Raw genomic sequence first — 24746 nt, 5'->3', positions numbered from 1 at the left:
TATATAAGGCCAAAATTCTAATTCAATATAAAGCCAAACACACCATAATAGTATCAGATAGCTGTTCATCAATGTTAAAACCAAAAAAGCATAGAATTGCATATATCAAGCCCTGAAGTATATAATTGTAATCAGTTTACTGTATGCAGCACTATCTCCTTTCAAACTGACGGCAAAAATAAGAATTCTCCTAACAAGCAATAAGTCTATTTACACCACAACAAAATTAGCACTTCAGAAGTTATTGCCAAGATATTATACACAGAGAATTAAGAAAGACAAATATTAGTCACACAAGAAAAAAATCATGAAATTATTTTCATGAGAGGAATATAAGATTAAAAAAGAGCTAGGGGGTATCTAAAATGTTTAATACAGTAAACCAGTAAACCCCTAAAGTCAAGAGTAGAAAAGATGAAAACTAATACATAGCCCAAAAAAAAGTACCCAAATCAACAATAAATAGCAATTATCTACTATATATAATCTTAGCTATAAATGGTTTTCACTCCCTAATATAAATGTAGAGTGAGTCACGAGATTAGAAGTGTTTGAACTGTATGCTGTCTCCCTGAAACTCACCAGCCGTCGGCAAAGACAGAGCCTGACAGTCAAGTTAAAACAGCAACAACAAAGACAGCTGCTGATAACAATCTGGCACTTGATTCTGGTATCTGATGATGGAAAATCAAATCAAAAGTCACCGTAAGAAAATAAGAAACCATTAAATTCATGAAGACAATATTAGAATTATAAATATCTGCCCACCTCCAGATTATCAATTTTATGACAAACACTAACGGGCATGAGGTTTCACATCCACCTTGATACAATAGTAGGTGATTTCTGTTGCTCATTTTACCTTCATATAGACCACGCAAACTAAAAATCAACACAGCAAAAAATAAAGCTGTACAATGAAAAATGGACTTGGCTTGTTTACAGAACATTCTTACCTATAAATATGGAATGCACATCTTAAACAAACCCTGGAGATGTCTGGAAAATAGATAGACTCAACCCATTATATTTTAATAAATGTAAGGGATCAAAATCATTTTTTGTCTTACCAGATCCAAGTTGACTTAGATAGCAAGAGAAACTGGAATTACACAAGTAGGTGGATACTGTTGAACGACCAGAAAGTCAGGGAAGTTTTTGTAGTGGAATTTAATAATTCCTACAATCAAATGAAAAAGGAAGTTTAAAATACCAGAAATTTAAGGATTAACTTAAAACAGTCCAAAGGAAAAAAATTGTAGCTAGATTGTTTACATAAAAAAGGGAAAAGAAATATCTCAGGTAAGCAACCAAATTATGAACCTCAAGGTCCTAGAAAAAAGAAGAAAATCATCCAAAGGAAAATCATTGATGGCAAATAAAGATTTGGGTACAGATTAATGACTAAGAGAATAATAGTATTAACATCAACCAAAGAATCAGTTTACTAAAAAGAAAGAAAATTAGTAATATCTACAAAAGGACCTTTGAAAAGTTCAACATCTCTTTATAACTAAAACAGAAAAATCTAGGAGTGGAAGGAAGATATCATAGCATTTAAAGGTTGTATGTTGTCAAACCTGTCACCCACAAACTGCTGAATGGGGAAACACTGAAAGTGTTTCCACTAAAATGGAACAAGAATGTCCACTCTCTCTTCTGTAATCCAATATATCACCCAAAGCCATAGCTACAGCAGTCAAAGAAGAAACAAAATAAAATTTGAAAGATAAAGAAAAGGGAAAAGATAAACTATGGAGATTTGCAAATGATATGATACACAAAGCATCCTAAAGACTTCGTGTGACAATTCTCAGATCTAATAAACACTTTCACCAAAGGAACAGGATAAAAAAAAAAGCAGGACCTAGATGAAAAAGCGTAGCTACAGCCACCTAAGTATTCAAAAAAAAAAAAATGTCAAAAATGCACACTGTAAAAATGATAGCCTCTCCAAAAGGTGCTGATTACATATATACAAAAGAAAAAAACCAGTGAGATTCATGGCTCTATGAACCAAAATCATTTCAAAATGGATCAGAGGCCTTACTGCTTTTACCAGAAACTCAGATACAGCTGGATGACAAAACCAAAAAAAAAACAAAAAACAAAACAAAACAAAAAAACAAAAAAAAAACCACCACCATAAAAAATTTCAAATACACATATGCAAAAATGAACTATTTCATTCAAAGCTATTTGAATTTGCATTTTCCTGATGCCTGAGTTTGTTAAACTCTTTACAAATATTTATTCATTAGACGATTTTTATATTGATATTTAGGGTTCTTTTTATATTATGAATATTAATATCGTATTGAATGTATAATTTTTAGCCTGTATGCTGTTTATTCACTCTGCAGACAATTTCCACTGCTGTATAAAAACTTCTAAAATTCATTGAATCTCACTAGTCAGTTCTTTGGATTATTCCTGATCCTATTAGAGCCCTTTTAAGAATGCTGTGTTTTTTGATCATATCCATAACCCCCCTTTTTCCCTAGACGCTTTCAAACACATCCGTGGTTTTTTTGTTTTATTTTTAATAATGTACTGAGGACAGAGTTAGTGCTGTCTAATGTACACATGGATGTGGGACTGACCACTGAAGTATGGACGCCTATCAGGGCCATACCACCAAAGAAAAATGACTCTCAACAGCCATGAGCTGCCAATAGCTTCTCCGTTAGGGGTGGGCCCTCCATGCTGCAGTGTGGACTGGCTCGGTCTTGTTCAGGTCTTATACATGTGGCTAGGGCTGCTCTGTGTTCATGAGGCAAGAGCAACATCACGTCCAGAAGACAGCACTAAAGAGCACTCTTCCCCATCCTCCAGCTTCTGCGTTCGGGAACAAGACAGGCTGTCCACCCTCTCCACACCTGTTCAGTATAGCATTTGAGGTCTCAGCTAGAGCAATAAGGAGAGGTGGTTGGTAGGCTTCCTTTTTCTGCTGTGAATCGGCGTCTAATGACTCAGTCTCAACAGAGCCCTGTCTCGTTTGCCAGGGCGGGCCAGCCACCCCCAGGAACAACTGCAGGGTGGTCTTCGGGCTCTTGGCAGAGTGAAGGCACACCCCTTTCCTGTCATTTATGCTTTGTTTCTCTTTGTCGGGCCTCCTTTCCTTCTGCTGTTTAGTGTGTGACCAGAGGATGCCTCTGGAGAATGTGAATTGCTTGATGGGCGGTGATGGGGTGGCGCACGCCTTTAATCCTAGCACTCAGGAGGCAGAGGCAGGTGGATCTCTGTGTGTTAGAGGCCAGCCTGGTCTACAGAGTGAGTTCCAGGACAGCCAAGGCTATGCAGAGAAACCCTGTCTCGAAAAACCAGAGAGAGAGAGAGAGAGAGAGAGAGAGAGAGAGAGAGAGAGAGAGAGAGAGAGAGAGAATATGAAATTCATAGTAAAATTAATGTTATTTTTTGCTAATTTTACTTTTGACTACTTACAGGTAAGTTCATGAAAGACAGGCATGGTGACATGTTCTTATGGGCCCAACTACTTAGGAAGCTGAGATAGTAGGATCACTTGAGCTCAGGAGTTCAAGTCTAGCCTGGGCAATGTAGTAAAACCCTGTCTCAAACCAAAAAAGAAAACAAACAAGTCTTCTCCATTGGTTCCTGTAGGACTCTGTAGAGTGTATGTACATATCGAGGAGACCACGTGATAGATGGATAAAACCCCAACACCAGACCATCTGGGTTTAATCCTGTTACCGGTGGAATCTACCGCTTACCCCTGCACACACACTTGGGCTATCCAGACTTGTCCAGAATCGGTTTTGCCTTTACTATACCAAGTGGAATGCTGCTGTACGTACATAGTGGTTTGATTTGGTGACCGAGATAGTGCCCTGTTCCTTTTCCGTTCCTGTCATCAGTCTCTTGGACGTCCCCAGGCCGAGTACCAAGCCGGGACCCGAACAGACAGTAGCTGTTGGCAGATCCTGAGGGCCGGTAGCTCTTACTCTTCCTGTGCTTGTCGGAGACCCTTCCACCATCCTTGCCTGCCGTGTCTTTTCTAGCTCTGTTGAGTGACGGAGCAGAGGCGCAGGGGCCAGGGCAGCTTTCACCGTTACGGTACCCCATAGAACCGACGTCCATAAAAACTGGCAGCCCTTCTGGGTTTCTGAGCAAGCGGGACAGAACAGACAGTCTAGACGTGAAGTCTGCGTTGTGTTGCTCATGTCTCAACGGAAGCAGTGTCATCTCTCACTTGAGACAGGACATCCCGCCTCAGAGCAGTGAAGCCCTAGGGAACCATCTTCATAGCAGCTCCCAGAGCTTCTGGGGCATTTTCCTCCCATACCCTGTTTCTGTGGCTTACACAGGCATCCAGAGTGTTTGCTATTTTTTTTTTGTTCACTGGGGCCAGTTAAGCTAACGACATCAATGTGGTGGATCAGTGTGGTGGTCTGTGGAGTCTGCATGATCATGGTCCCTCTAGAGTCTAGACCATATTATGACACCAATGCAATGTAGCTCTCTGGTATGGCAGTGAATGATAGGTACTGCTGTTTCCGTCATGTGATAGCAAACTGCATCTCCTTGTCTTTACTGATGCTGATAGAAAGGACATTTACCGGGTCATGAGCCATATACTTGCAATCAGGGATTATCCCAACAGTCACTATCCCAAAGTATCCCATCTAGGGTTGCCTGTGGAGTTAGTAGAACCACCTGGTTAGATTTGGGCAACCAACAGTCATGTTTCAAGATTTATGGGAGCTCTGGCCCAGGTAAGCAGGCAGTTTAAGTGGGGATATGATAGGAGTCAACACTTCCGATTGATCAGCTTTTTGATAGTGATACTGATTTCTGAACTCACAGGGGATAGTGGGTGAAGTACTCTTTGTTACTTTCTCAGTGAGAATAGAGTGGTCAGTCCTAAGGGCTGTAAGTCAGGAACCAAATGGGCAGTAGCTGCTGACAAACTCCAAGGGTAGGCAGTTCTTGTTCTTCTCTGGATGCTTGCCAGAGGTTTCTACAAGGCTCCTCCCTCCTGTAGTAGCTTTTTTGACAAGACAAGGCTCCATTATCGGGGCATTGGCTAGTTACTCTTACATATGTTATTAATGAAATTTCAGGACTAGGGAAATAGACACAAGATAAATCTGATTATGTTATACCCACTGAGGTTCTAGGGCCAATGTTATCTCTTACACTATCTCTAGGAGCCGCATTCTGACAAGTAGAGCACATTTTGGGTCCCCAGAGATTAGTGTCAGTTCAGAGGTGGTGTCCAATAACTTTTGGAAGGGTTTTGTATTTCCCTTTCTACAGTCTACAGTGGATATATACCCTGAGGTGGTGGCAGATTACTCTTGGGAAAGGCCTTGAAGAAAGATTGATATGTTTGTGGCCTTTTTTTTTCAAATATACATTGAAGTTTTGGCTGCATGTATATCTGAGTGACGATGCCAGAACCCCTAGAACTGGAGTTACAGACAGTTGTGAGCTGCCACATGGGTGCTGGGAATTGAACCCAGGTCCCTTGGAAGAGTAATCAGTGTTCTTAACCACTGAGCCATCTCTCCAGCCCTGCTTGTGACCTTTTAATGGGTCATGATAATCTAATATCGAATGTGTCCTTGGTTTGTCTTAAACTTCTTTGTGAGCTCAATTGGGTTATGTGATAATAAAGAAGAGTGAGAACATGATGGGGAATTGGCATATCCTTGAAAAACAACTTGAAAGGGTCACATGGAGCATGGGGATTCGAAGACATTGGATATCTGGATGTCACTCACGAGCTCAGGTAGCTTCACTGAGCTGCGAAGTTAACTTGAGTGGAGTGGAGGCCATCATTCTGAGCCTCACTCATGTTGCCCAAATGCTTTCATTCATCATCCAAAATCTGCTCTCCAACAAGAGTCCTGTGTTAGCATCTAAGACTACAAGGCTGCTTGTTTAATTGTTCTTCACCAGTTACCTTTAAATTCTGGCCTTTATTCTTATCTGCTGGCAGCTATAAGAAACTAAAGACTATAAAGCAGCCACATTCAAGTAGTTACTTGCTTTGTGTACACCTTCAAGGACAGCTGGAAGTAACCAGCCCCTGTTACCATCTCATCAGCCGCTTGGATTTCCAGTACTCTGTCATCTCTCTGCACCCATCCTGGGATACCTTGCATGTCACTGTGCCTTCTCCCTCCCTGGAAGGGCTACCATTTACTAATGTGTCCCATTTTTATGTCTTTTTCTCCTTTTGCTAAAAATAGATGCTTTTATCAGTCAGTATATCTGGATTACAGTTTCCTCTCCCTCTACCCCTTCCTGTTCCTCCTCACCTCCTCTCCCATCCAGATCCACTCCCTTTCTGTCTCTCATTAGAAAAAAGAACAGGCTTCTAAGAGGTAACAACCAAACATAACAATAAAATAAAATAAGATAAAACAAAAACCATCACATTGAAGTTGGACAAGGCAAATCAACAATGAGAACAGAGGTCCAAGAGAATGTGCTAGAATCAGAGACCCACTTGCTCCCACACTCAGGAGTCCCATAAAAATACTAAACTGAAAGCTATTATACACACACACACACACACACACACACACACACGACCTAGTGCAGACCCATGTCAGCCCTGTGCATGCTGCTTCAGTCTCTGTGAGTTCCTATGAACTTTGCCCAGTTGATTTAGAAGGACCTGTTCGTCTGATGTCCTCCACCCTCTCTGGTTCCCACACTCTTCCTGCCTACTCTTCCTCAGGGTTCCCTGAGCTCTGAGGGAAGGGGTTTGATGGAGACATCCTATTTAGAGCTGTGTATTCCAAGGTTCTCTCTGCATGTCTGGCTGTGGATCTCTGTATTTGTTCCTATCTGCTGCAGGAGGAAGCCTCTCTGTAATGGCTGAACACAACACTGATCTATGAATGTAGCAGAATATCATTAGGAGTTGTTTTATCACTACACATATATATATATATAATTTTTTTGACCAGTAGTATTTGGTTTTACTCTAAGTCTCTGGGCTATCTGGTCTCTGTTTCTTGGCCACCCAGTGTTGGGTATGGGTTCCATCTCCTGGAGTGGGCCTTGAGTCAGATCAGACATTGGTTGGTTACTCCCACAAGCTCTGTGCCACCATTGCCCTAGCATATTTTGCAGGCAGGAAGATTGTAGATCAAAGGTTTTGTGGCTGCCTTGGTGTTTATATTTCTCTTTTGGTTGCCTGCAGAGTATTTACCATACTAAAGACACTAGAACGTGGGGGTGAAGGTTCTATGTAGGCACCAGCTTGATCTCTCCGTATACAATAAGTTGTGTGGGTGTTGTCTTCAGCAATGGGCTTTGCTGTCAGTTTGTGGAGAGAAACTTATTGTCTTGGCAACCCCTTGGGTTGTTTGGGGATTTCCATGGGACCCATTGGCCAACAACTCAATTGACTAACCCAGTACAAATACTAGAAGCTCCATTTGGTGACAAGAGATGGCCAGCTGGGACTCTTATTTCCCTCATGATTTGGAGACTTTATTAGGATCGCCTTCATATATTTTAGGAACTTTCCACTGTGCTAATTTTCCATTCCACCTCTCAATGCCATCTCCCCTCTCACTCCCAACCTGACCCTTCCAGTCCCATCTGCCCCACCCCAATCCACCTATACAATCTATTTCATTTCCCCCTCTCAGAGAGATCCACGTATCTTCCAGTCCCCTCCTCTATACCTAACCTCTCTGCGTCTACAGATTGTAGATTGGTAATCATTTATTTAATGGCTAATAGCCACATATAAGTGAATACATGCCATATTTATCTTTTGGAGTCTGGGTTACCTTTCCTAATTCCATTCATTTGCCTGCAAATTTCATGTCATTTTCACAACTGAGCAACACTCCATTGTGTGAATGAACCACATTTTCTTTATCCATTCTTCTGTTGAGGGACATCTAGGTTGTTTCCAGTTTCTGTCTATTATGAATAGAGCAGTGGTGAACATGGTTGAGCATGTGTCTCTGTGGTATGATTGAGCATCCCTTGGGTATATGCCCAGGAGGGGTATAGCTGGATCTTGAGGTAGATTGATTCCTGTCTTTCTAAGGAACCACAGTATTGATTTCCATAGTGGCTGTACAAGTTTGCACTCCCACAAGTGATGGAGAAGTGTTCCCTTGCTCCACATCCTCCCCAGCATGAGTTCTCACTTGTGTTACTGATCTTAGCCATCCTGACAGTTGTAAGATGGAATCTCAAAGTACTTTTGATTTGCATTTCCCTAATGTCTAAGGATGTTGAACATTTCATTAAGTGTTTCTCAGCCATTTGAGCTTCCTCTCTTTAAAATTCTCTGTTTAGATCTGTACCCCGTTTTTAAATTGGATTATTCTGTTTTTTGATACCTAGTTTCTTGATCTTTTTATAGTTTGGGTATTGGTTCTGTTTTGGATATGGAGTTGGAAAAAAAAAAAACCCTTTCCCATTCTGTAGGCTGCCACTTTGTCCAAATGATGGTGTCCTCTCCCATACAGAAACTTCTCAGTTTCATGAAGTCCATTTATTATCGTTGATCTTAGTGTCTGTGCTATTGATGTTCTGTTCAGTTAGTCTTCTCCTGTACCAGTGCGTTCAAGACTGTTCTCTTCTTTCTCTTTTATTAGGTTCAGTGTATCTGGCTTTATATGCACTTTTTGATCCATTTGGAGTTGAATTATGTACATGGTGATAAGTATGAATCTATTTGCATTCTTCTACATGCCGACATCCAGTTATACCAGCACCATTTGTTGAAGATGCTGTCTTTTTTCTCCAGTGTGTATTTCTCGAATTTTTTATCAAGATCAGGTGTCCATAGGTGTGTGGATTTAGGTCTGTGTTTTCAGTTCAGTTCCATTGATCAACATGTCTATTTTTATGCCAATATCATGCTTTTTTTTTTTTTTTTTTTTTTTTTTTTTTTTTTTTTTTACTGTGTCTCTGTAGTACAGCTTGAGATCAGGGGTTTCAAGAAGAACCTCCAGTTCTTTTATTATACAGGATTGTTTTTAACTATCCTGTTTTTATTTGTTTGTTTGTTTTTTCCATATGAAGCTGAGGATTGTTCTTTCAAGATCTGTGGAGAATTATGTTGGAATTTTGATGGAGATTGTGTTGAATCTGTAGATTGCTTTTGGTAAATTGGCCATTTTTAGTATGTCAATCCTACCCATCCATGAGCATGGGAGATCTTTCCATCTTCTGATATCTTCTTCAAATTCTTTCTTCAAAGACTTGAAGTTCTTGTCCTACAAGTCTTTTACTTGCTTGGTTAGAGTTATGCTAAGATATTTTATATTTTTTTAGACTATTGTGAAGGGTGTTGTTTCCCTGATTGCTTTCTTAGTCTGTCATTTGTATATAGGAGAACTACTGAATTTTTTTTGGGGGGGGGGCTTAATCTTGTATCCAGCCACTTCCCTAACTTTATCAGCTGTAGGAGTTCCCTGGTGGAATTTTTTGGTTTTTTGTTTTGTTTTGTTTTGTTTTGTTTTTCGAGACAGGGTTTCTCTGTGTAGCTTTGCGCCTTTCCTGGAACTCACTTGGTAGCCCAGGCTGGCCTCGAACTCACAGAGATCCACCTGGCTCTGCCTCCCGAGTGCTGGGATTAAAGGCGTGCGCCACCACCGCCCGGCTTGTTTTGTTTTTTTTGAGACAGGGTTTCTCTGTATAGCTTTGGAGCCTGTCCTAGAACTCACTCTGTAGACCAGGCTGGCCTTGAACTCACAGAGATCCACCTGCCTCTGCCTCTTGAGTGCTGGGATTAAAGGCGTGCGCCATGACTGTCCAGCCCCCGGTGGAATTTTTAGGGTCACTTATGTATACTATCATATCATCTGCAAATAAAGATACATTGATTTCTTTCTTTCCAATTTGTATCCCCTTGATCTCCTTCAGTTGTCTTACTGCTCTAGCTGAGACTTCAAGTGCTGTATTGAATAGATATAGAGAGAGTGGACAGCCTTGTACTATTCCTGACGTTAGTGGAATTGCTTTGAGTTTCTATCCATTTAATATGTTGTTGGCTATAGGCTTGCTGTAGATTGCCTTTATTATGTTTTGGTATGTCCCTTGTATCCCTAATCTCCCCAAGGACTTTTATCATGAACTGGGGTTGGATTTTGTCAAAGGCCTTTTCTGCTTCTAGTGATATGATCATGTGGGTTTTTGTTGTTGTTGTTTTATTTTTTCTTTCAATTTGTTTATATGTTGGGTTACATTTACTGTTTTTTGTATGTTGAACCATCCCTTCATCTCTGGGATGTGTGTGTGTGTGTGTGTGTGTGTGTGTGTGTGTGTGTGTGTGTGTGCAGTTGCCCTCAAAGGCTAGATGAGGGCATCAGATACTCTGAAGCTGGAGATACAGGAAGCTGTGAGCCCCCTGATATTTGTGCTGGGAACTCTGGTCCTCCGAAAAGCAAAGCTGGAATTGAGAACAGCCAGCTCTCTTGACTGCTGAGCTCTTTCTGCAGCCTCATAATGCTGTTTTTCAATTGGTTTGCTAATTGTGTTTTTTCCTGTTGTTTAAGGTTCCATGATGGAGTTTGAACATGGCCTCAAGAGGTTTCGTATTTTGGATTAGCTCATTGTATTTACCCTCTGCTGGACTTTGAAACTTGAGACTCAGTTTCTGTGACCTTCAAGACAGTGAGTGCAGAGAGATTGTACCATGGACTGCAAGGAGAGCTGCCCAAGTGTCAGCATCCCCAGCTCTGACGAACACAGAGAGAAAAAGAAGAGATTCACAGTAAGTGTGGCAGGAAGCTTACGAGACTAAGTATAGCGAGTGTTTCCACTTCTGCCCGTGTTCTTTCCTACCCAGGAACCTGCCTCCTCTCCTCGGCACGTGTCCAGGTTTACTTTTGAAGGAGCTGTCCTCTCAAAGCCCTCTGGCTGCTGTAACAGAATTGTCCTTCCGTGCAGATTTTTGCCTGTTTTCCAGTCCCGCTGGAGAGTTTTATGAGGCTCACACGCCCTCTTGTCAGATGTGTGTCTATAGACATGGGTCTGCGCACTGTTAGCTTTGTACACACTGTCAAGTGTTGTGGACTCCCCAAGTCCTTGAGCCCGTGTTAAGGACTACTGTCTCGACATTTCCATAGTGTCTTCCGGCATTTAGTTACCTTCCACCACATTTTAAAAATGTTTCCCTGTTATTCCACCTTGAAGGTAAAGACGTTTCTGATTTTGATTTTTAGTGCCACAGTATCTGCTGGAGGGGTTTATAAACAGTAGGCACAATGAGTATGTGCTAGTAGTGTTATCAGTGACTGTTACTGGAAAGTAAATACTTTAATATGTTTGTTTACCTATTTATTTGTGTGTGTAAGTGTTCATGTAGTACATGTGCACATACATACTGTATGGACGACAGAAGTAGTCAGGTATGGTGACTACTGAAATGTGATTTTATTTGTATGTTAATAAATAAAGTAGACTGGGGGTCAGAGCTAATAGCAAGCCATAGCAGAAGCCAGGCGATGGTGGCACATGCCTTTAATCCAGATCACATGACAGGCAGATCTCTGTGTGTTCAAGGATATAGCCAGCATGGAGACACAGGCCTTTAATCTCAATACTGACCTTAGAAGACCTGGAGGTCTGTACAGACAGGCAGTGACGAGGAGGTCATGTGGTTGGGTTTATAACCAATGAGAAGGCAGAACAGAAAGTCAATAAAAAGACAGACACACAGGAAGGAGGTCTCTTGTGGAGGGAAGGACAGGGTAAGGTTTTTAGCGCTTAGCTGTTACTCTGACCTCTTGGGCTTTCATCTCTGCATTGACTCTGTGTTTCTTATTTAACAAGATGGTTACATCTACAGTCAGGTGTCGTCCTTGGTCACTCTATGCCTATATCTGAGGCAGGGTCTCTCCGTGAACCTGGGGCTTGTGTTTTCTTGCTTACCAAAAGTAAACCTCCCATCTCTGCCTTCCTTCAGAGCTTGGATTACAGATGTGTGCAGAACACACAGCCTGTTACATAGTTCTAGAATCCAAACTCTGTCTTCATGATTGCACAGGCAGACTTGTTTGTTTGTTTGTTTGTTTTTTGTTTTTTTGTTTGTTTGTTTTTGGTTTTTCGAGACAGGGTTTCTCTGTGTAGCTTTGCGCCTTTCCTGGGACTCACTTGGTAGCCCAGGCTGGCCTCGAACTCACAGAGATCCACCTGGCTCTGCTTCCCGAGTGCTGGGATTAAAGGCGTGCGCCACCACCGCCCGGCTTGCACAGGCAGACTTTTTAAAATTGTTTTTCATTCTCTTTGTGTGTGTGTATATATATGTATCTATATCTATATAGGTATCTAAATGTATACATATAGATATTTTTTCCTGCATGTATGTCTGTGTACTGACTGTGTTTAGTGTCCTCAGAGGCCAGAAAAGGATCCCCTAGAACTGGAGTTACAGATAGTTATGATCTGTCATGTGGGTACTAGGAACCAAATCTGGGTCCTCTAAGATTTCCCCTGTTCTGAGCCATCATAGTGGAGTTGTATTCGGAGGCTATCTCTGGGCTGAATGATGAAAGTTAATTCTCTACCTGCTCCTGGTTTAATGCCAGATCGGATATTAGTGGGAAGGAAATGATATAGATTTTAGTCAAAGTTTTACGGTGTTTTAATTAAGTAAGTCAACTTTTGACTGACATTTTCTCACATCTAGTAGGGGTTATAATTCTGCTTGCTTTGAAGCATTGTTGCTTCTGATTAAATGAGGCTGTATATGAAGATATTAGATACATTTGTAAGATGGCATTAGGAAGATGTGAGGATACAATTTTTTTTTGAAAAATGCTGTGGAGAAGATGATCTGGGAGGAAAAGAGGTAGTAGATGAGTGTTTACTTCATCCAGACATCATTTTTGAAAGTACTTTATAATTTGAAGGCCCTAGTAAACTGATAAGTAAGAAAATGACATCAGTTAAGTCTATAATTTTTTATAGACTTGGAAAAGAAAATATGAAGCAAGAATGGCAAAGAATTAGAATTCAGTAGCTCTGATGGTGATCACATATGTATCCATGGTTATTCTCTGGAAATAACAAAAATGTTACGCCAGTTTAGTGCGCTATTTTACTGGAGCTGCAAAGGTGAATCCCTTCTATGAGAAAAGCGATGAAGCCAGCTGGAGCCACTGGCATCGATCACCTGGCATCGGTCACCTGGCAAGGGATGTGCTACTCAGATGAAGGGCAGTAGTACATAGTCTTTTCTTGAGTTATGTATTATGAGCTCATCAGGATGAAAAACCTCTCAGATTTTATTTTGTGTGTATGTTTTTTAAAAGCTTGTTACAAAGAAGGTATTTACATGAAATTTAAAATGCAAGTGTTAAATTATCCAAAAGTAAAGAATAGTTAACATTGCTAAAACAAAACAAAAGAAAACAAAAAATTGACCAGATGAAATACGTGCTTCACTTGGCATGCATTTTTATCTTGGAGAACATGTCAGCAGTTACCAGTTTCATGAATTTTCAGACAGTTTTTGTGTATTTAAACAGTAAAGATTTGGTAAAGTATCTCTTTTTTATTTCTACAGGTTTATAAGGTTCTGGTGTCTGTGGGCAGAAGCGAGTGGTTTGTCTTCAGGAGATATGCAGAGTTTGACAAACTTTACAACACCGTAAGAGACTACAGTGTTTCTTCCTGTCTTTCTTTTTGTTTTTGTTTTTCGAAACAGGGTTTTTTTTATATAACCGTTCTGGCTGTCCTGGATCTCGCTTTGTAGACCAAATTGGCCTCAAACTCACAGAGATCCACCTACCTCTGCCTCCCAAGTGCTGGGATTAAATGCGTGTGCCACCACCACCTGAGCTCCGACATCATTTCTATTTAAAGCTAAACACTTGATAAAAAAACCCATGAGAGGAGTGATTTATTTGAATGAGTAAATCAATACATGTTACCAAGAAGAAAAGGGAAGGGGGTTCTCCAAAAACACTTTTACAGTCTCATGTGAAATGTGGGAAGACCGTTCCCCATGAACAGTGAGAGACGATGAGGAGCTCAAGGACATTTCAGTGTCTGACCACATTAGGCACAAATACTTGTGCCAAGTAATAACAGTATTCATCGAGGCAGTTCTGGTTCAGGTCTTCAGCTCTGAGCCCCAGAGCTCAGAGTGTCAGCCGCACACTCCTCTTCTGAGACATTCTTAGAAGTCGTAGTTCTGGGCTTCAAGCACTAACACAGTTGAAATGAGAGTTGCTTTTCCAACTGTCCACTGGAGTTTGAAATCTGAGAGACCAGTAGCTGTCTAAGTAACTGACGCCATTTCTATTCATAATCCAGCTATTAAATAGTTGACAATCTAGCCCCTCGAGTCACACATAGTTTTTTTTTTTTTTTAAAGATTTATTTTATTTATTATGTATACAGTATTCTGCCTGCATGTGTCCTTGCAGGCCAGAAGAGGGCACCAGATCTCATTACAGATGGTTGTCAGCCACCATGTGGTTGCTGGGAATTGAACTCAGGACCTCTAGAAGAGCAGTCGGTGCTCTTAACCACTGAGCCATCTCTCCAGCCCCCCACACATAGTTTTTAACGTATGCAGTGAGGTACTAAGGTCATTGAAAGGCTTCAGGCCAGATTCTGCCAGGGGCTGACTCTGGTGGAAGATGCCGTCTTAAAAGTCTTAGGATGCTCAGATCATGCCTTTCCAGTCCGTCACTGCAGAAGCCTGGACTGGAGCAGCTCTGAGTCCCAGCTTTGCTTCAGCTCTGAGTCCCAGCTTTGCTTCAGTTATGGTAAACAAACAAGTAAACGAAAACAAGTGTGCCCCCAACTCCAAGTGTAAGCTGTTAGTTCTTCCATGCCATGAAAGATACTGACCTCCCGGTACCTACAATGAGTAGGTCACTGGGCATCTCTAGAAAATTCTGCTTGTATTTAGAAAGGTAATCTTTCATTTCTTAATCCCATTTCCTGATTTTAACATGAAAATCTTGGGGCTGGGAAGATAGCCTTTGCTGCTCTTGGAAGGGTCCTCATGGGGTGGCCACAAACACCTGGAACTTCCGGTGCCAGGATTTTTAGCACACACACACACACACACACACACACACACACACACACACACAAATACAATTTGAGAAAATAAGTAAATCTGTAGAGTGTCATTTGTTAGATTTTTCAAAAATATATTAAGGAAGGTAAGGTTGTCTTGGCTGAGACGCCGACTGTTTCCCAGGTGGATTGGGATGAATCACGGTGTTTCTGGGGTTTTTTTTGTTGTTGTTGTTTGTTTTTTGTTTTTTTAAGCCATCAACATTAGACTTCCGACTCGCTTATTTAGCATTTCACTGTACATGTCCTAAACAATACTCAAATTATACACTCATTGAAATTGAACTTACAAAAAACAGTGTTCTAATTTGAAGTAACAGTTACTTGTCCTGGTGTAAATTATTACATATTCTAGAAAATCTGGACAAAAGGGAAACTTAAACAGATCAATTAAAAACTATTGCCTGTAATGTTGCTACTCAGGGATGATGTTTACTGTTCTCTCTTCTTTATTTTTCATTAATGCTTATGTAACTGAATTTTCTATACGTTGTTTTATGCTGCTTACCTAAGGATTTCGAGGTAGTGATTGAGTTAAATGACAATTGAAAGAAAAATAGCAGCCAGTAACAGTGGGATTGGCCTTGCAATTTTTCTAGTAGTTTAAAAAAATTATTTGTTTTGGGAACTGGGTGGGAATTGACCTTTTCCTTCTCCTGACAGCCCTGGACACCTGTCTCTCCACATTTCTCTCATTTTCTTCATCTTTTTATTTGATAGCTTTGTCTTTCTTTTTTTTGAGACAGGGTTTCTCTGTGTAGTTTTGGTGCCTGTCCTGGAACTCACTCTGTAGACCAGGCTGGCCTCGAACTCACAGAGATCCGCCTGGCTCTGCCTCCCAGTGCTGGGATTAAAGGCGTGTGCCACCACCGCCCGGGCAACTTTGTCTTTCTTATGTCTTTTCTATAAATGTTTTAAATCCTGCTTCTTATCAGCACAAAATCAATCAGTTGTATTATTTAAAACTACATGCGGGCGGTGGTGGCGCACGCCTTTAATCCCAGCGCTCCGGGAGGCAGAGCCAGGAGGATCTCTGTGAGTTCGAGGCCAGCCTGGTTTACAAAGCAAGTTCCAGGAAAGGTGCAAAACTACATAGAGAAACCCTGTCTCGAAAAACAAAAACCAAAAAAATAACAACAACAACAAAAAAAAACTACAGGAGCCAGGCTGAAGCCTCCATTCCCTGAGTTAGAAAACACAAATTCCTTTCCTTTGTTTAGAATAAAAAACAAGACAAAAAGTAAAAACTTCAATTTGTGAATATTTTTATTGTCAGCTTAAATATGTTTTTATGGAATGTGGTTTGTATTTTTAACTTTCGTTAATACAAATTGTCTAATAGGCAGTAGTAATTGTATTAGTATAAACAAGAAAATAATTAAATATTGCCAGGTGTGGTGGCGCACGCCTTTGATCCCAGCAGTCAGGAAGCAGAGGCAGACAGATCTCTGAGGTCGAGGCCAGCCTGGTCTACAGAGTGAGTTCCAGGACAGCCAGGGTATGCAGAGAATCCCTGTCTCGAGAAACCAAAAACAACAACAGAAAGAAAAGAATAAAATACTATCACCTCCTTCAGTTACTGCTACAAGGCAGCTTGTTTCATGTTATGAACCAGCTGGTTGTAATTTTGGCACAAACCTGACATGCCATTTAATTTGTAAATATTTTAGTATAATTTTATCTAAAAGATAAAAAGTGCTAAAAACACAGTATCACCATCATATCTAAAGATAAGGACAGTAGTTCCTTGGTACCGACTGTTTGTGTGACCAGCTGATAAGTGTGCTAAGTGTTTTTACAGTTTGTTGCTTGTGGGGGGTACCATTTGTTTCCCCTCTTGAGTCTGGGGTTTGCTGCCTGTAGCCTGCAGTGATGAGTGCATTCTTTTATTCTTTGTTTTTCCTGCTAGTCACCAGGCAGATCTGTACTTTGTGTATGTGTGGATTTTGTATTGCAGGCTCACAACTTGACTGCCCTTGTTTAATTACTTTCTGCATACAGTAGGTGCTCAGGATAGACAGCAAGTGGTTCTTCAAAGAAAGTCAGTGTTCCCTCAAGCAAATCTGATGAACAAATGTATTGGATATTAATAAAGAGGAAGCTAGAGTTGAGAGTAGAGAAAGCAAAATTAATTCACTTTCTCTGAAAAGTGTTAATTATCTGTTGCTATAGACCACAAAGAGCACATTTCCTGAGGTAAAAGCTGAGGTGCCTGCAGAACCTAGACGTCATTTTCCAATCTAAGTGCTTAAGGAATTTATCTTTTTCAACTGCACAAGATGCTCGATTCACCTATCCCCATTTTACAGACAGAAAAAAAACCAACAAACTAACCCTGGCACAGAGATGTTAAGTAACCTGTCCAGGTCACATACATACTAAACAATTTAGTGGAACAAAATAGGATGGTTAGTCAGTCTGTGGCATTTTATTCATATATTTTAGTATGGTATGTTGTATCATCATACTTAAAATGTCTCTTATAAATTTTCCTTAAGATCATATTGTGTTGTGCAGACATGAATAGATTTAGAAATTAGCTCATGGAATGCTGTTTTTTAAAATTCAGCTAAAGAAACAGTTTCCTGCTATGGCTCTGAAGATTCCTGCCAAGAGAATATTCGGTGATAATTTTGACCCAGGTAAGCACAAGCTTCACGGTCTAACTGCTGAGTTCTGATTGAAGTTTGAAGACATAGGTCGTGTGTGCTTTGAAGAATATGATTGTTCAGAACTTGTTTGTTTTCTGAGGCAGAATCTTGCTATGTACCCCAGGCTGTCCTCCAACGAGTGAGCCCCCTGCCTCAGCCTCAGGCATGCATTGCTACTGCACCTGTTTTGCCCATGAGGCCTATGATGTACAATCTGCTTCACTGCTAAAAAGACGTATATACGATGCGCTAAGGACAGACCGCCAATGGTTTTCCAATAAGAGGCAGTTTTTAGTGTCGAGATACTTAACTCCCAGAGACATAAGTACTGTGCGCATTAACTGCTCTCTGGCCTCTGTTGGCGAAGCTGTAGCTGTTCTGAAGCTTCTCCAAAGCCCTCGTCCAAGTTCAGGTTACGTGTCTGGATCTTAAGTATTTAAGCTTTTATTCCTCCTTCAACATCAAATGCCAATTAAGAGATAGCACTTTGTGCTTGCGTGTTCTCCCATAAATGTTTCATGATAATCCCGTCAGCCGACAGAAATACGACTGCTAGTGTGCATCTCTCTTCCAGATTTTATTAAACAAAGAAGAGCGGGACTGAATGAGTTCATTCAGAACTTGGTCAGGTATCCAGAGCTTTACAACCAGTAAGTACTTTCCTTCTAAAGGGACAGTGAAACCAAACTCGAGTCTCGATTGAACCTCGGGATGAGTTTATACTTTTGGTGACTTGTTCTATGTGTGGATCTCCCTAGAGCACTTTCTCTTCATATACTTCATATGCGTTCCCTTCTGTACTTCTCCTTCCTTCTGCACGTGTGTGACGTCTTAGCTGGGTTTCTGTTGCTGTGCTAGAGCACTGTGACCAGAGACAAGTGGAAGAGGAAAGGGTTTATTTCAGCTCACAACTCTCAGCTCACGCTCCATCCCTGAGGGAAGCCAGGGTGGGAACTGAAGCAGAGACCGTGGAGGGACACTGCTTACTGGCTTGTTCTTCGTGGCTTACTCAACCTGCTTTCCCGTGTGCCCAGGAACACCTGTCCAGGGAGCACCACCCTGGTGAACTGGGCCCGCCCACATTAGTTATTAATGAAGAAAATATGCTACAGACATGCCTCCAGGCAAACACCATGAAGACACTTTCTTCATTGAGAATTCCTCTTCAGAAATGAATCTGGCTTGTCTCAAGTTGACAGAACTACCAACCAAGACGTAGAAGTTTTATGGATTACTGTTTAAGTATATTTGCATTATATAGTTAAAGCATCTTGCTAATTGTTTAATAATATATTTATCCATAGCTTGGAAAAATATCTCAGGATCTGCTACATTCGTTAGGATTAAGTTATATGAGCGTTGTCCGCATGTTCCAGAGGCATAGACAGTTTCACTCTGATCCTCCCCAGTCTCTAGCTCTGAGCCTTCTACACTTACTTCTGTGGGTTGTGGGGATGGAACTCAGGTGGCCTGGCCTGTATGACATGTGTCTGTCCCCACTGAGCCATCTAACCAGCCCAAAAATTGGAAATCAAAACCATTTAGTTTGGGACCAGGCATTATAGAGAGCACTCCTTTAATCCCAGCACTCGGGAGGCAGAGGCAGGCGGATCTCTGTGAGTTCGAGGCCAGCCTGGTCTACAGAGTGAGTTCCAGGACAGTCAGGCTGTTACATAGAGAAACTCTGTCTTGAAAAAAAGTTTAAAGTCAGAGCACACTGATCTATGTTAGAATTATAAAGCTAACATAGTAAGATTGGAGATCCCTCTTCCCACATTTACGTTTTTTTCTAGATACTCAAAAAATAAACAGTTCAGTGGTTTTCTGTGTATTCACAATGCTGAACAACCATCATTTGTGCCTACTTAGGTCACTTCAGAGTCCAGTCTAACATTTCCATGGTCTCAGCAAGGAAAATGCTCGGCATCCATCACTCTGCTTCTATCTGTGGAGCTCTCTGTTCTGGGCACCTCTTTTGAATGGAGTCATACAATGTGTGTCCTTTTTCTCTTCCTTTGTTCATTCAGTGTAGTGTTCTGAGGTTCATCCCTGTTGTAACAGGTATAGTCTATTTCTTCTTATTGCTGAGTCCTATTCAAATAAACGGTTTACCACACTGTGTTCATCCATTTATCAGTTGATGGACACTTGTGGCATTTCTCCTTTTGTGCTGTTAGAAGCAATGCTACTGTGACTATTCATGTATGAAATTTGGGGGAATACATAAATGTGGTGGTATTGTGTTCCCCAAAATATAGTGCACCCTGATAAACTCATCTGGGGTCAGAGACAGAACAGCCACTAGATATAAAGGCTAGAAAAAGGTGGCACTCACACCTGGTTTGTTTGGTTTTTTTTTGGTTTGTTTTTGGTTTTTTTGTTTGTTTTTTTTTTGTTTGTTTGTTTTTTCGAGACAGGGCTTCTCTGTGTAGCTTTGCGCCTTTCCTGGAACTCACTCTGTAGCCCAGGCTGACCTCGAACTCACAGAGATCCGCCTGCCTCTGCCTCCCAAGTGCTGGGATTAAAGGCGTGAACCACCACGCCCCGGCGGCACTCACACCTTTTATCCTAGCATTCCAGAGGTAGAAATCCGTCTAGATCTCTGTGAGTTCAAGGCCACATTGGAAACAGCCAGGCAATGGTGACACACGCCTTTAATTCCAAGAAGTGAGCCTTTAGTCCCAGGGAGTGGTGGTAGAAAGCAGAAAGGTATATAAGGCGTGAGGACCAGAAACTAGAAGCTTTTAGCTGGTTAAGCTTCAGGCTTTCAAGCAGCAGTTCAACTGAGATCTATTTGGATGAGGACACAAAAGCTTCCAGTTTGAGGAAACAGGATCAGCTGAGGAACTGGTGAGGTGAGGTGGCTGTGGCTTGTTCTGCTTCTCTGATCTTCCAGCATTCACCCCAATACCCAGCTCCAGGTTTGTTTTTATTAATAAGACCTTCTAAGATTCCTGCTACACATATTCTTATGTTTTCACATGTAAACCTCAGAGTGGATGATTAGTAATGATATTTAACATTTGCAAATGGCCTCCTTTTTAAAAGTAATTTTTTTATTTTTCTTGAGTTGAGAAATATTATTTATTATGATTTATATTATTAAGACCATTCATGGAGCTGGGTGGTGGTAGTGCATGTTTTTAACCCCAGCACTTGGGAGGCAGAAGCAGGTGGATCCTTGTGAGTTTGAGGCCAGCCTGGTTTACAAAGTAAGTTCCAGGATGTCCAGGCCTACACAGAGAAACTCATCCACGGACTAATGAAAATCCTGATTGATTGATTGATAGATAGATAGATAGACAGACAGACAGATAGATGTGTGTGAACATCAGGATAGCAATTTGACCATTTATCGGGATTTTCATTAGTCTGTGAATAGTCTGCTTTAATTTTAGTCCACCACCCACACCAGCTTATGTCTTTGTACCCATTTCATTTTTTTATTTAAAAATTTTTTTTTTCATTTTACATATCAATCACAGCTGCCCCTCACTCCCCTTCTCTGCCCCCCACCCATCCACTCCTCAGAGAGGGTAAGGTCTCCCTTGGGGAGTCAACAAAGTCTGGCATACCAAGTTGAGACAGGACCAAGCCCCTCCCCTCTGCATCAAGGCTGAGCGAGGTGTCCCACCCTAGAGAATGGGCTCCAGAAAGACAGTTCACGCACCAGGGATAAGTCCTGGTCCCACTGCCAGGGGCCCCACAAACAGATCAAGCCACACAACTGTCACCCACATTCAGAGGGCCTAGTGTGGTCCCGTTTCATTTTTAATGTGGAGATCTACTCTTATGTATATCCCTGTGTCTTTGGGAAGCTTGCCTGCATCTGAGGGTATTCGTGAACACACAGGGGAGCCCAGCTCTCTGTTCACCATGGTGCCAGAGTGCCGCAGGCAGCAGTACTCCACGCTGGGATGTTCCAGTGCTTGTCATCTCTGGCTGCCAACCGGTGTTCTCTATTGGCAGTTACCAGAGTTGGCTTACTCTCCCTGGTGACAGGTGGCCCTCTGCCTCCATTTCATTATGGGAGAGAGAAGGCTGAAATAAGCCTCCTGGTTCTTAAACGAACCTGTACATAGGGCGTCGTGTTCCCTCCCCACTCCACCCCTACCCCATGGCTTATATTTATAATGGGAATGTCTGGGTCCAGAAAAAGTGTATTCACAGTTTCTCCAGGTATTGCCAAACTGCTTTTCAGGAAGGTTGCCTCATTCTCCATCCCAGCAGCAGCACCTGAGCGTGGCCCTTCCTGCTTTGGGTATCATTTTGTCGTTCTGGCTTTGCTAGTTAATGAATGTGAAGTGCATCTCAGTATCGGTTTCCATTGGACTTCCTCTCCTGTGAACCGTCTGTTGATACCTTCTCCTGTTCCCTGTTGGGTTCCCTCCTTTTAGAAGTGTAACTTCTTTATTCCTGTTATAATATCGAGTGATACATTTTGGAGTTTTCTTGCTACAAATGTTAATATGGTAGTTTCCGTTTCCTGTTAAAAGGGAGACGAGGCCGGGCGGTGGTGGCGCACGCCTTTAATCCCAGCACTCGGGAGGCAGAGCCAGGCGGATTTCTGTGAGTTCTAGGCCAGCCTGGGCTACCAAGTGAGTTCCAGGAGAGGCGCAAAGCTACACAGAGAAACCCTGTCTCAAAAAACCAAAAAAAAATAATAAAAAAAAAAAAAAAAGGGAGACGAGCCGCACCCATGCTGTCAAAGTAATGAGGTCATCTTTGTTTTCAGTCCAGACGTCAGAGCCTTCCTTCAAATGGACAGCCCCCGACACCAGTCCGATCCATCGGAAGATGAGGATGAAAGAAGTGCTCCTAAGGTAGCGGGGGCGCTGTGCTTGTTAGCAGGGTAGCAAACACAGTCTTACGTTAGACCAGCGTTGATTCAGAACCAAGTATCCGTATCTGGGCTAGGCTGGCTACACTGTGGAATACCTTGGAACAGTGTTGCACCATTTATTGACTGTTCTCCCGTTTTTTTCTTTTCGTGTATGTGTGATATTGTATGATTCGTATGTGTGGACATGTGTGTGGAGGTACATGTGTGTGGAGGCCCAAGGTTGATATTGGGAATCTTCTGTAGTGCTCTTAGCATTTTACTCAATGTAGCAGGGTCTGACAGTCTAGCCTATACCTCACCAGCATGGCTAATCTTGCTGTCTTGCTGGCAGCTTGCTCTGGAGATCCCATCTCCACCTTTGAGGCTGGAATTACCAGCGAGCCGCCATGCCCACCTGGCATTTACGTGGGTTCTGGGGACCCAAACTCTGGTCCTATTGCTTGTGTGGCAAGTGCCTTAACTGCTGAGCCATCTCCCCAGCCCACCATCACTATCTTAAAAAAATATGTAGAAATTGTATTTTTATAGTAAAAAGCATAATGCAGGTTGTTCTTAATATTGAAACTAAGTAGAACAAGCTTCTTTTGGGAAGTTATTTTTAATATTAACCTTTGAGTGCTGTGAAGAAAGGAAAATTACAGAATGTAAATCAGGGCACTGTATGTGATGTAATTAGAAGTACAAACACCATATAATCTTGGAGAGCAGTTGAGCAGTGCATGTCAAATATAGAAATTACTCACCTAGGAACTTACATAGATGACACAATCTTTCACACAGAAAAATCAGTGTTTACTTAAGCATGCTTGTCCTAATACGTATTTTTAAAGGAAGCTTTGGCATACTATTATGTGAAATCAGTACATAAATTTTTATGCGTATTCACACTGAAGTATAGTAGATAGACAAAGGTGAAATGAAATGATATATAAATATTTGACATAATCTGTTGGCAAGGATATGGATACTTAAAAATCACCTGTCTCCTAGTGCTTTCTATGTTTTCCGATTGTAGGCTGGTGCTCTTAATTAAAGACAAGCTTTTCAAATAATATTTTAAAGAGTGAAGTCCTTGTAAATATGACTTTCCACATTGGTCTGCTACCTATGTAAAAATATATGTGGGTTTAGGTTATCAAAGAAAGTGCATTTATCAAGAACTTTTAAATTGCATTTATTTGTGCGTGCGTGTGTACATGTATGTGTGGGCATGGGTGTGGAGGTTGGAGGACAACTTGTGGGAGTTGGCTCTCTCCTTCCACCAAATGGGCCCCAGGGGAACCAAACTCAGTTCATCAGGCTTGGTGGCCAGTGCCCTCACCTGCTCCGCTTAACCGTCTCACCAGCCTAATTACTAAGAACTTCTAAATAACCAGATCAAGTTCATCGCTAGAAGAGTTCTCGTGGGCATCTAGAACTAAACCCCTTCATTTTATTGTTAGGAAAGGTGACTTTAAGAAAATTTGGAGTGGGGTATATGCCATGGCATGTACAACTTTGAGAAGTGGGTTTTCTCCTGCCCCGTGAGTCATAGGGATCAAACTCAGGTTGTCAGGCTTGGCAGCAAGCATCTTTACTTACTGAGCCATTTCACCAGCCCCCCCAAACCCTTATTTTATTTTACTTATTCATTTTTAAAGACTTACTTCATTTTATTTTTTATATGTACAGGTGTTTTGCCTGGATGCATGTCTGTGTACCACATGTGTGCAGTGTCTGCAGAGTCCAAAACAGGGTGTCTGTTCCCCTGGAACTGAAGTCAGGGATGGTGGTGAGCCACCGTGTTGGTGCTGGGAAATAACCCAGGTCTTCTGGAAGAGCAGCCTGTGCTCTTAACCACTGAGCCATCCCTCCAGTGCCCCCTCACTCCTATTTTAAGGAGAAAAATATGTCAGTGGAAATCAAAAAACTTAGACTCTCAATTAGTTGTCAATAAATTTTACCTTACCATCAATACAATGATTGGATATCATCTCCTAACATAATAGGAACAGTGAAATACTGTCTAATTTACATTTGACCAATTTCCACCATTTCAGGGACATGCTCCTAGGAAAATCATTACCAAGTAGTAAATATTAGCTATATATTAATATAAAGCAGGGCAGGAAAATCAGGGATAAATTGTCCATGTTGTTTAATCCATACTTTGTCTTTTTACATCTATGTAAGAAAAATCCTGTTAAGGAAGGATGCCAGTAAATTAG

The 24746-nt window shown here is 41.5% G+C and overlaps 1 protein-coding gene across 1 annotated transcript in view; it reads left to right on the top strand.

Moving 5' to 3' along the window:
- The first annotated feature begins 10630 nt into the window (after nucleotides 1-10630).
- The window catches only part of Sgk3 (serum/glucocorticoid regulated kinase family member 3), a 43842-nt gene continuing 29726 nt past the window's right edge, over nucleotides 10631-24746 (top strand). Inside the window, exons 1-5 of the mRNA XM_059254032.1 lie at nucleotides 10631-10720; nucleotides 13517-13600; nucleotides 17615-17687; nucleotides 18271-18346; nucleotides 22432-22519. Coding sequence (XP_059110015.1) covers nucleotides 10643-10720; nucleotides 13517-13600; nucleotides 17615-17687; nucleotides 18271-18346; nucleotides 22432-22519 — 399 coding nt within the window. The 5' untranslated portion in view covers nucleotides 10631-10642. The remainder of the gene's footprint in view (nucleotides 10721-13516; nucleotides 13601-17614; nucleotides 17688-18270; nucleotides 18347-22431; nucleotides 22520-24746) is intronic.

The sequence above is a fragment of the Peromyscus eremicus genome, chromosome 2 (assembly GCF_949786415.1).
Source record: "Peromyscus eremicus chromosome 2, PerEre_H2_v1, whole genome shotgun sequence".
In the NCBI taxonomy this organism is placed as follows: Eukaryota; Metazoa; Chordata; class Mammalia; order Rodentia; family Cricetidae; genus Peromyscus; species Peromyscus eremicus.
Note: the sequence above shows the minus strand (reverse complement) of the source record. Positions and strands in the feature narration are given on the sequence as shown.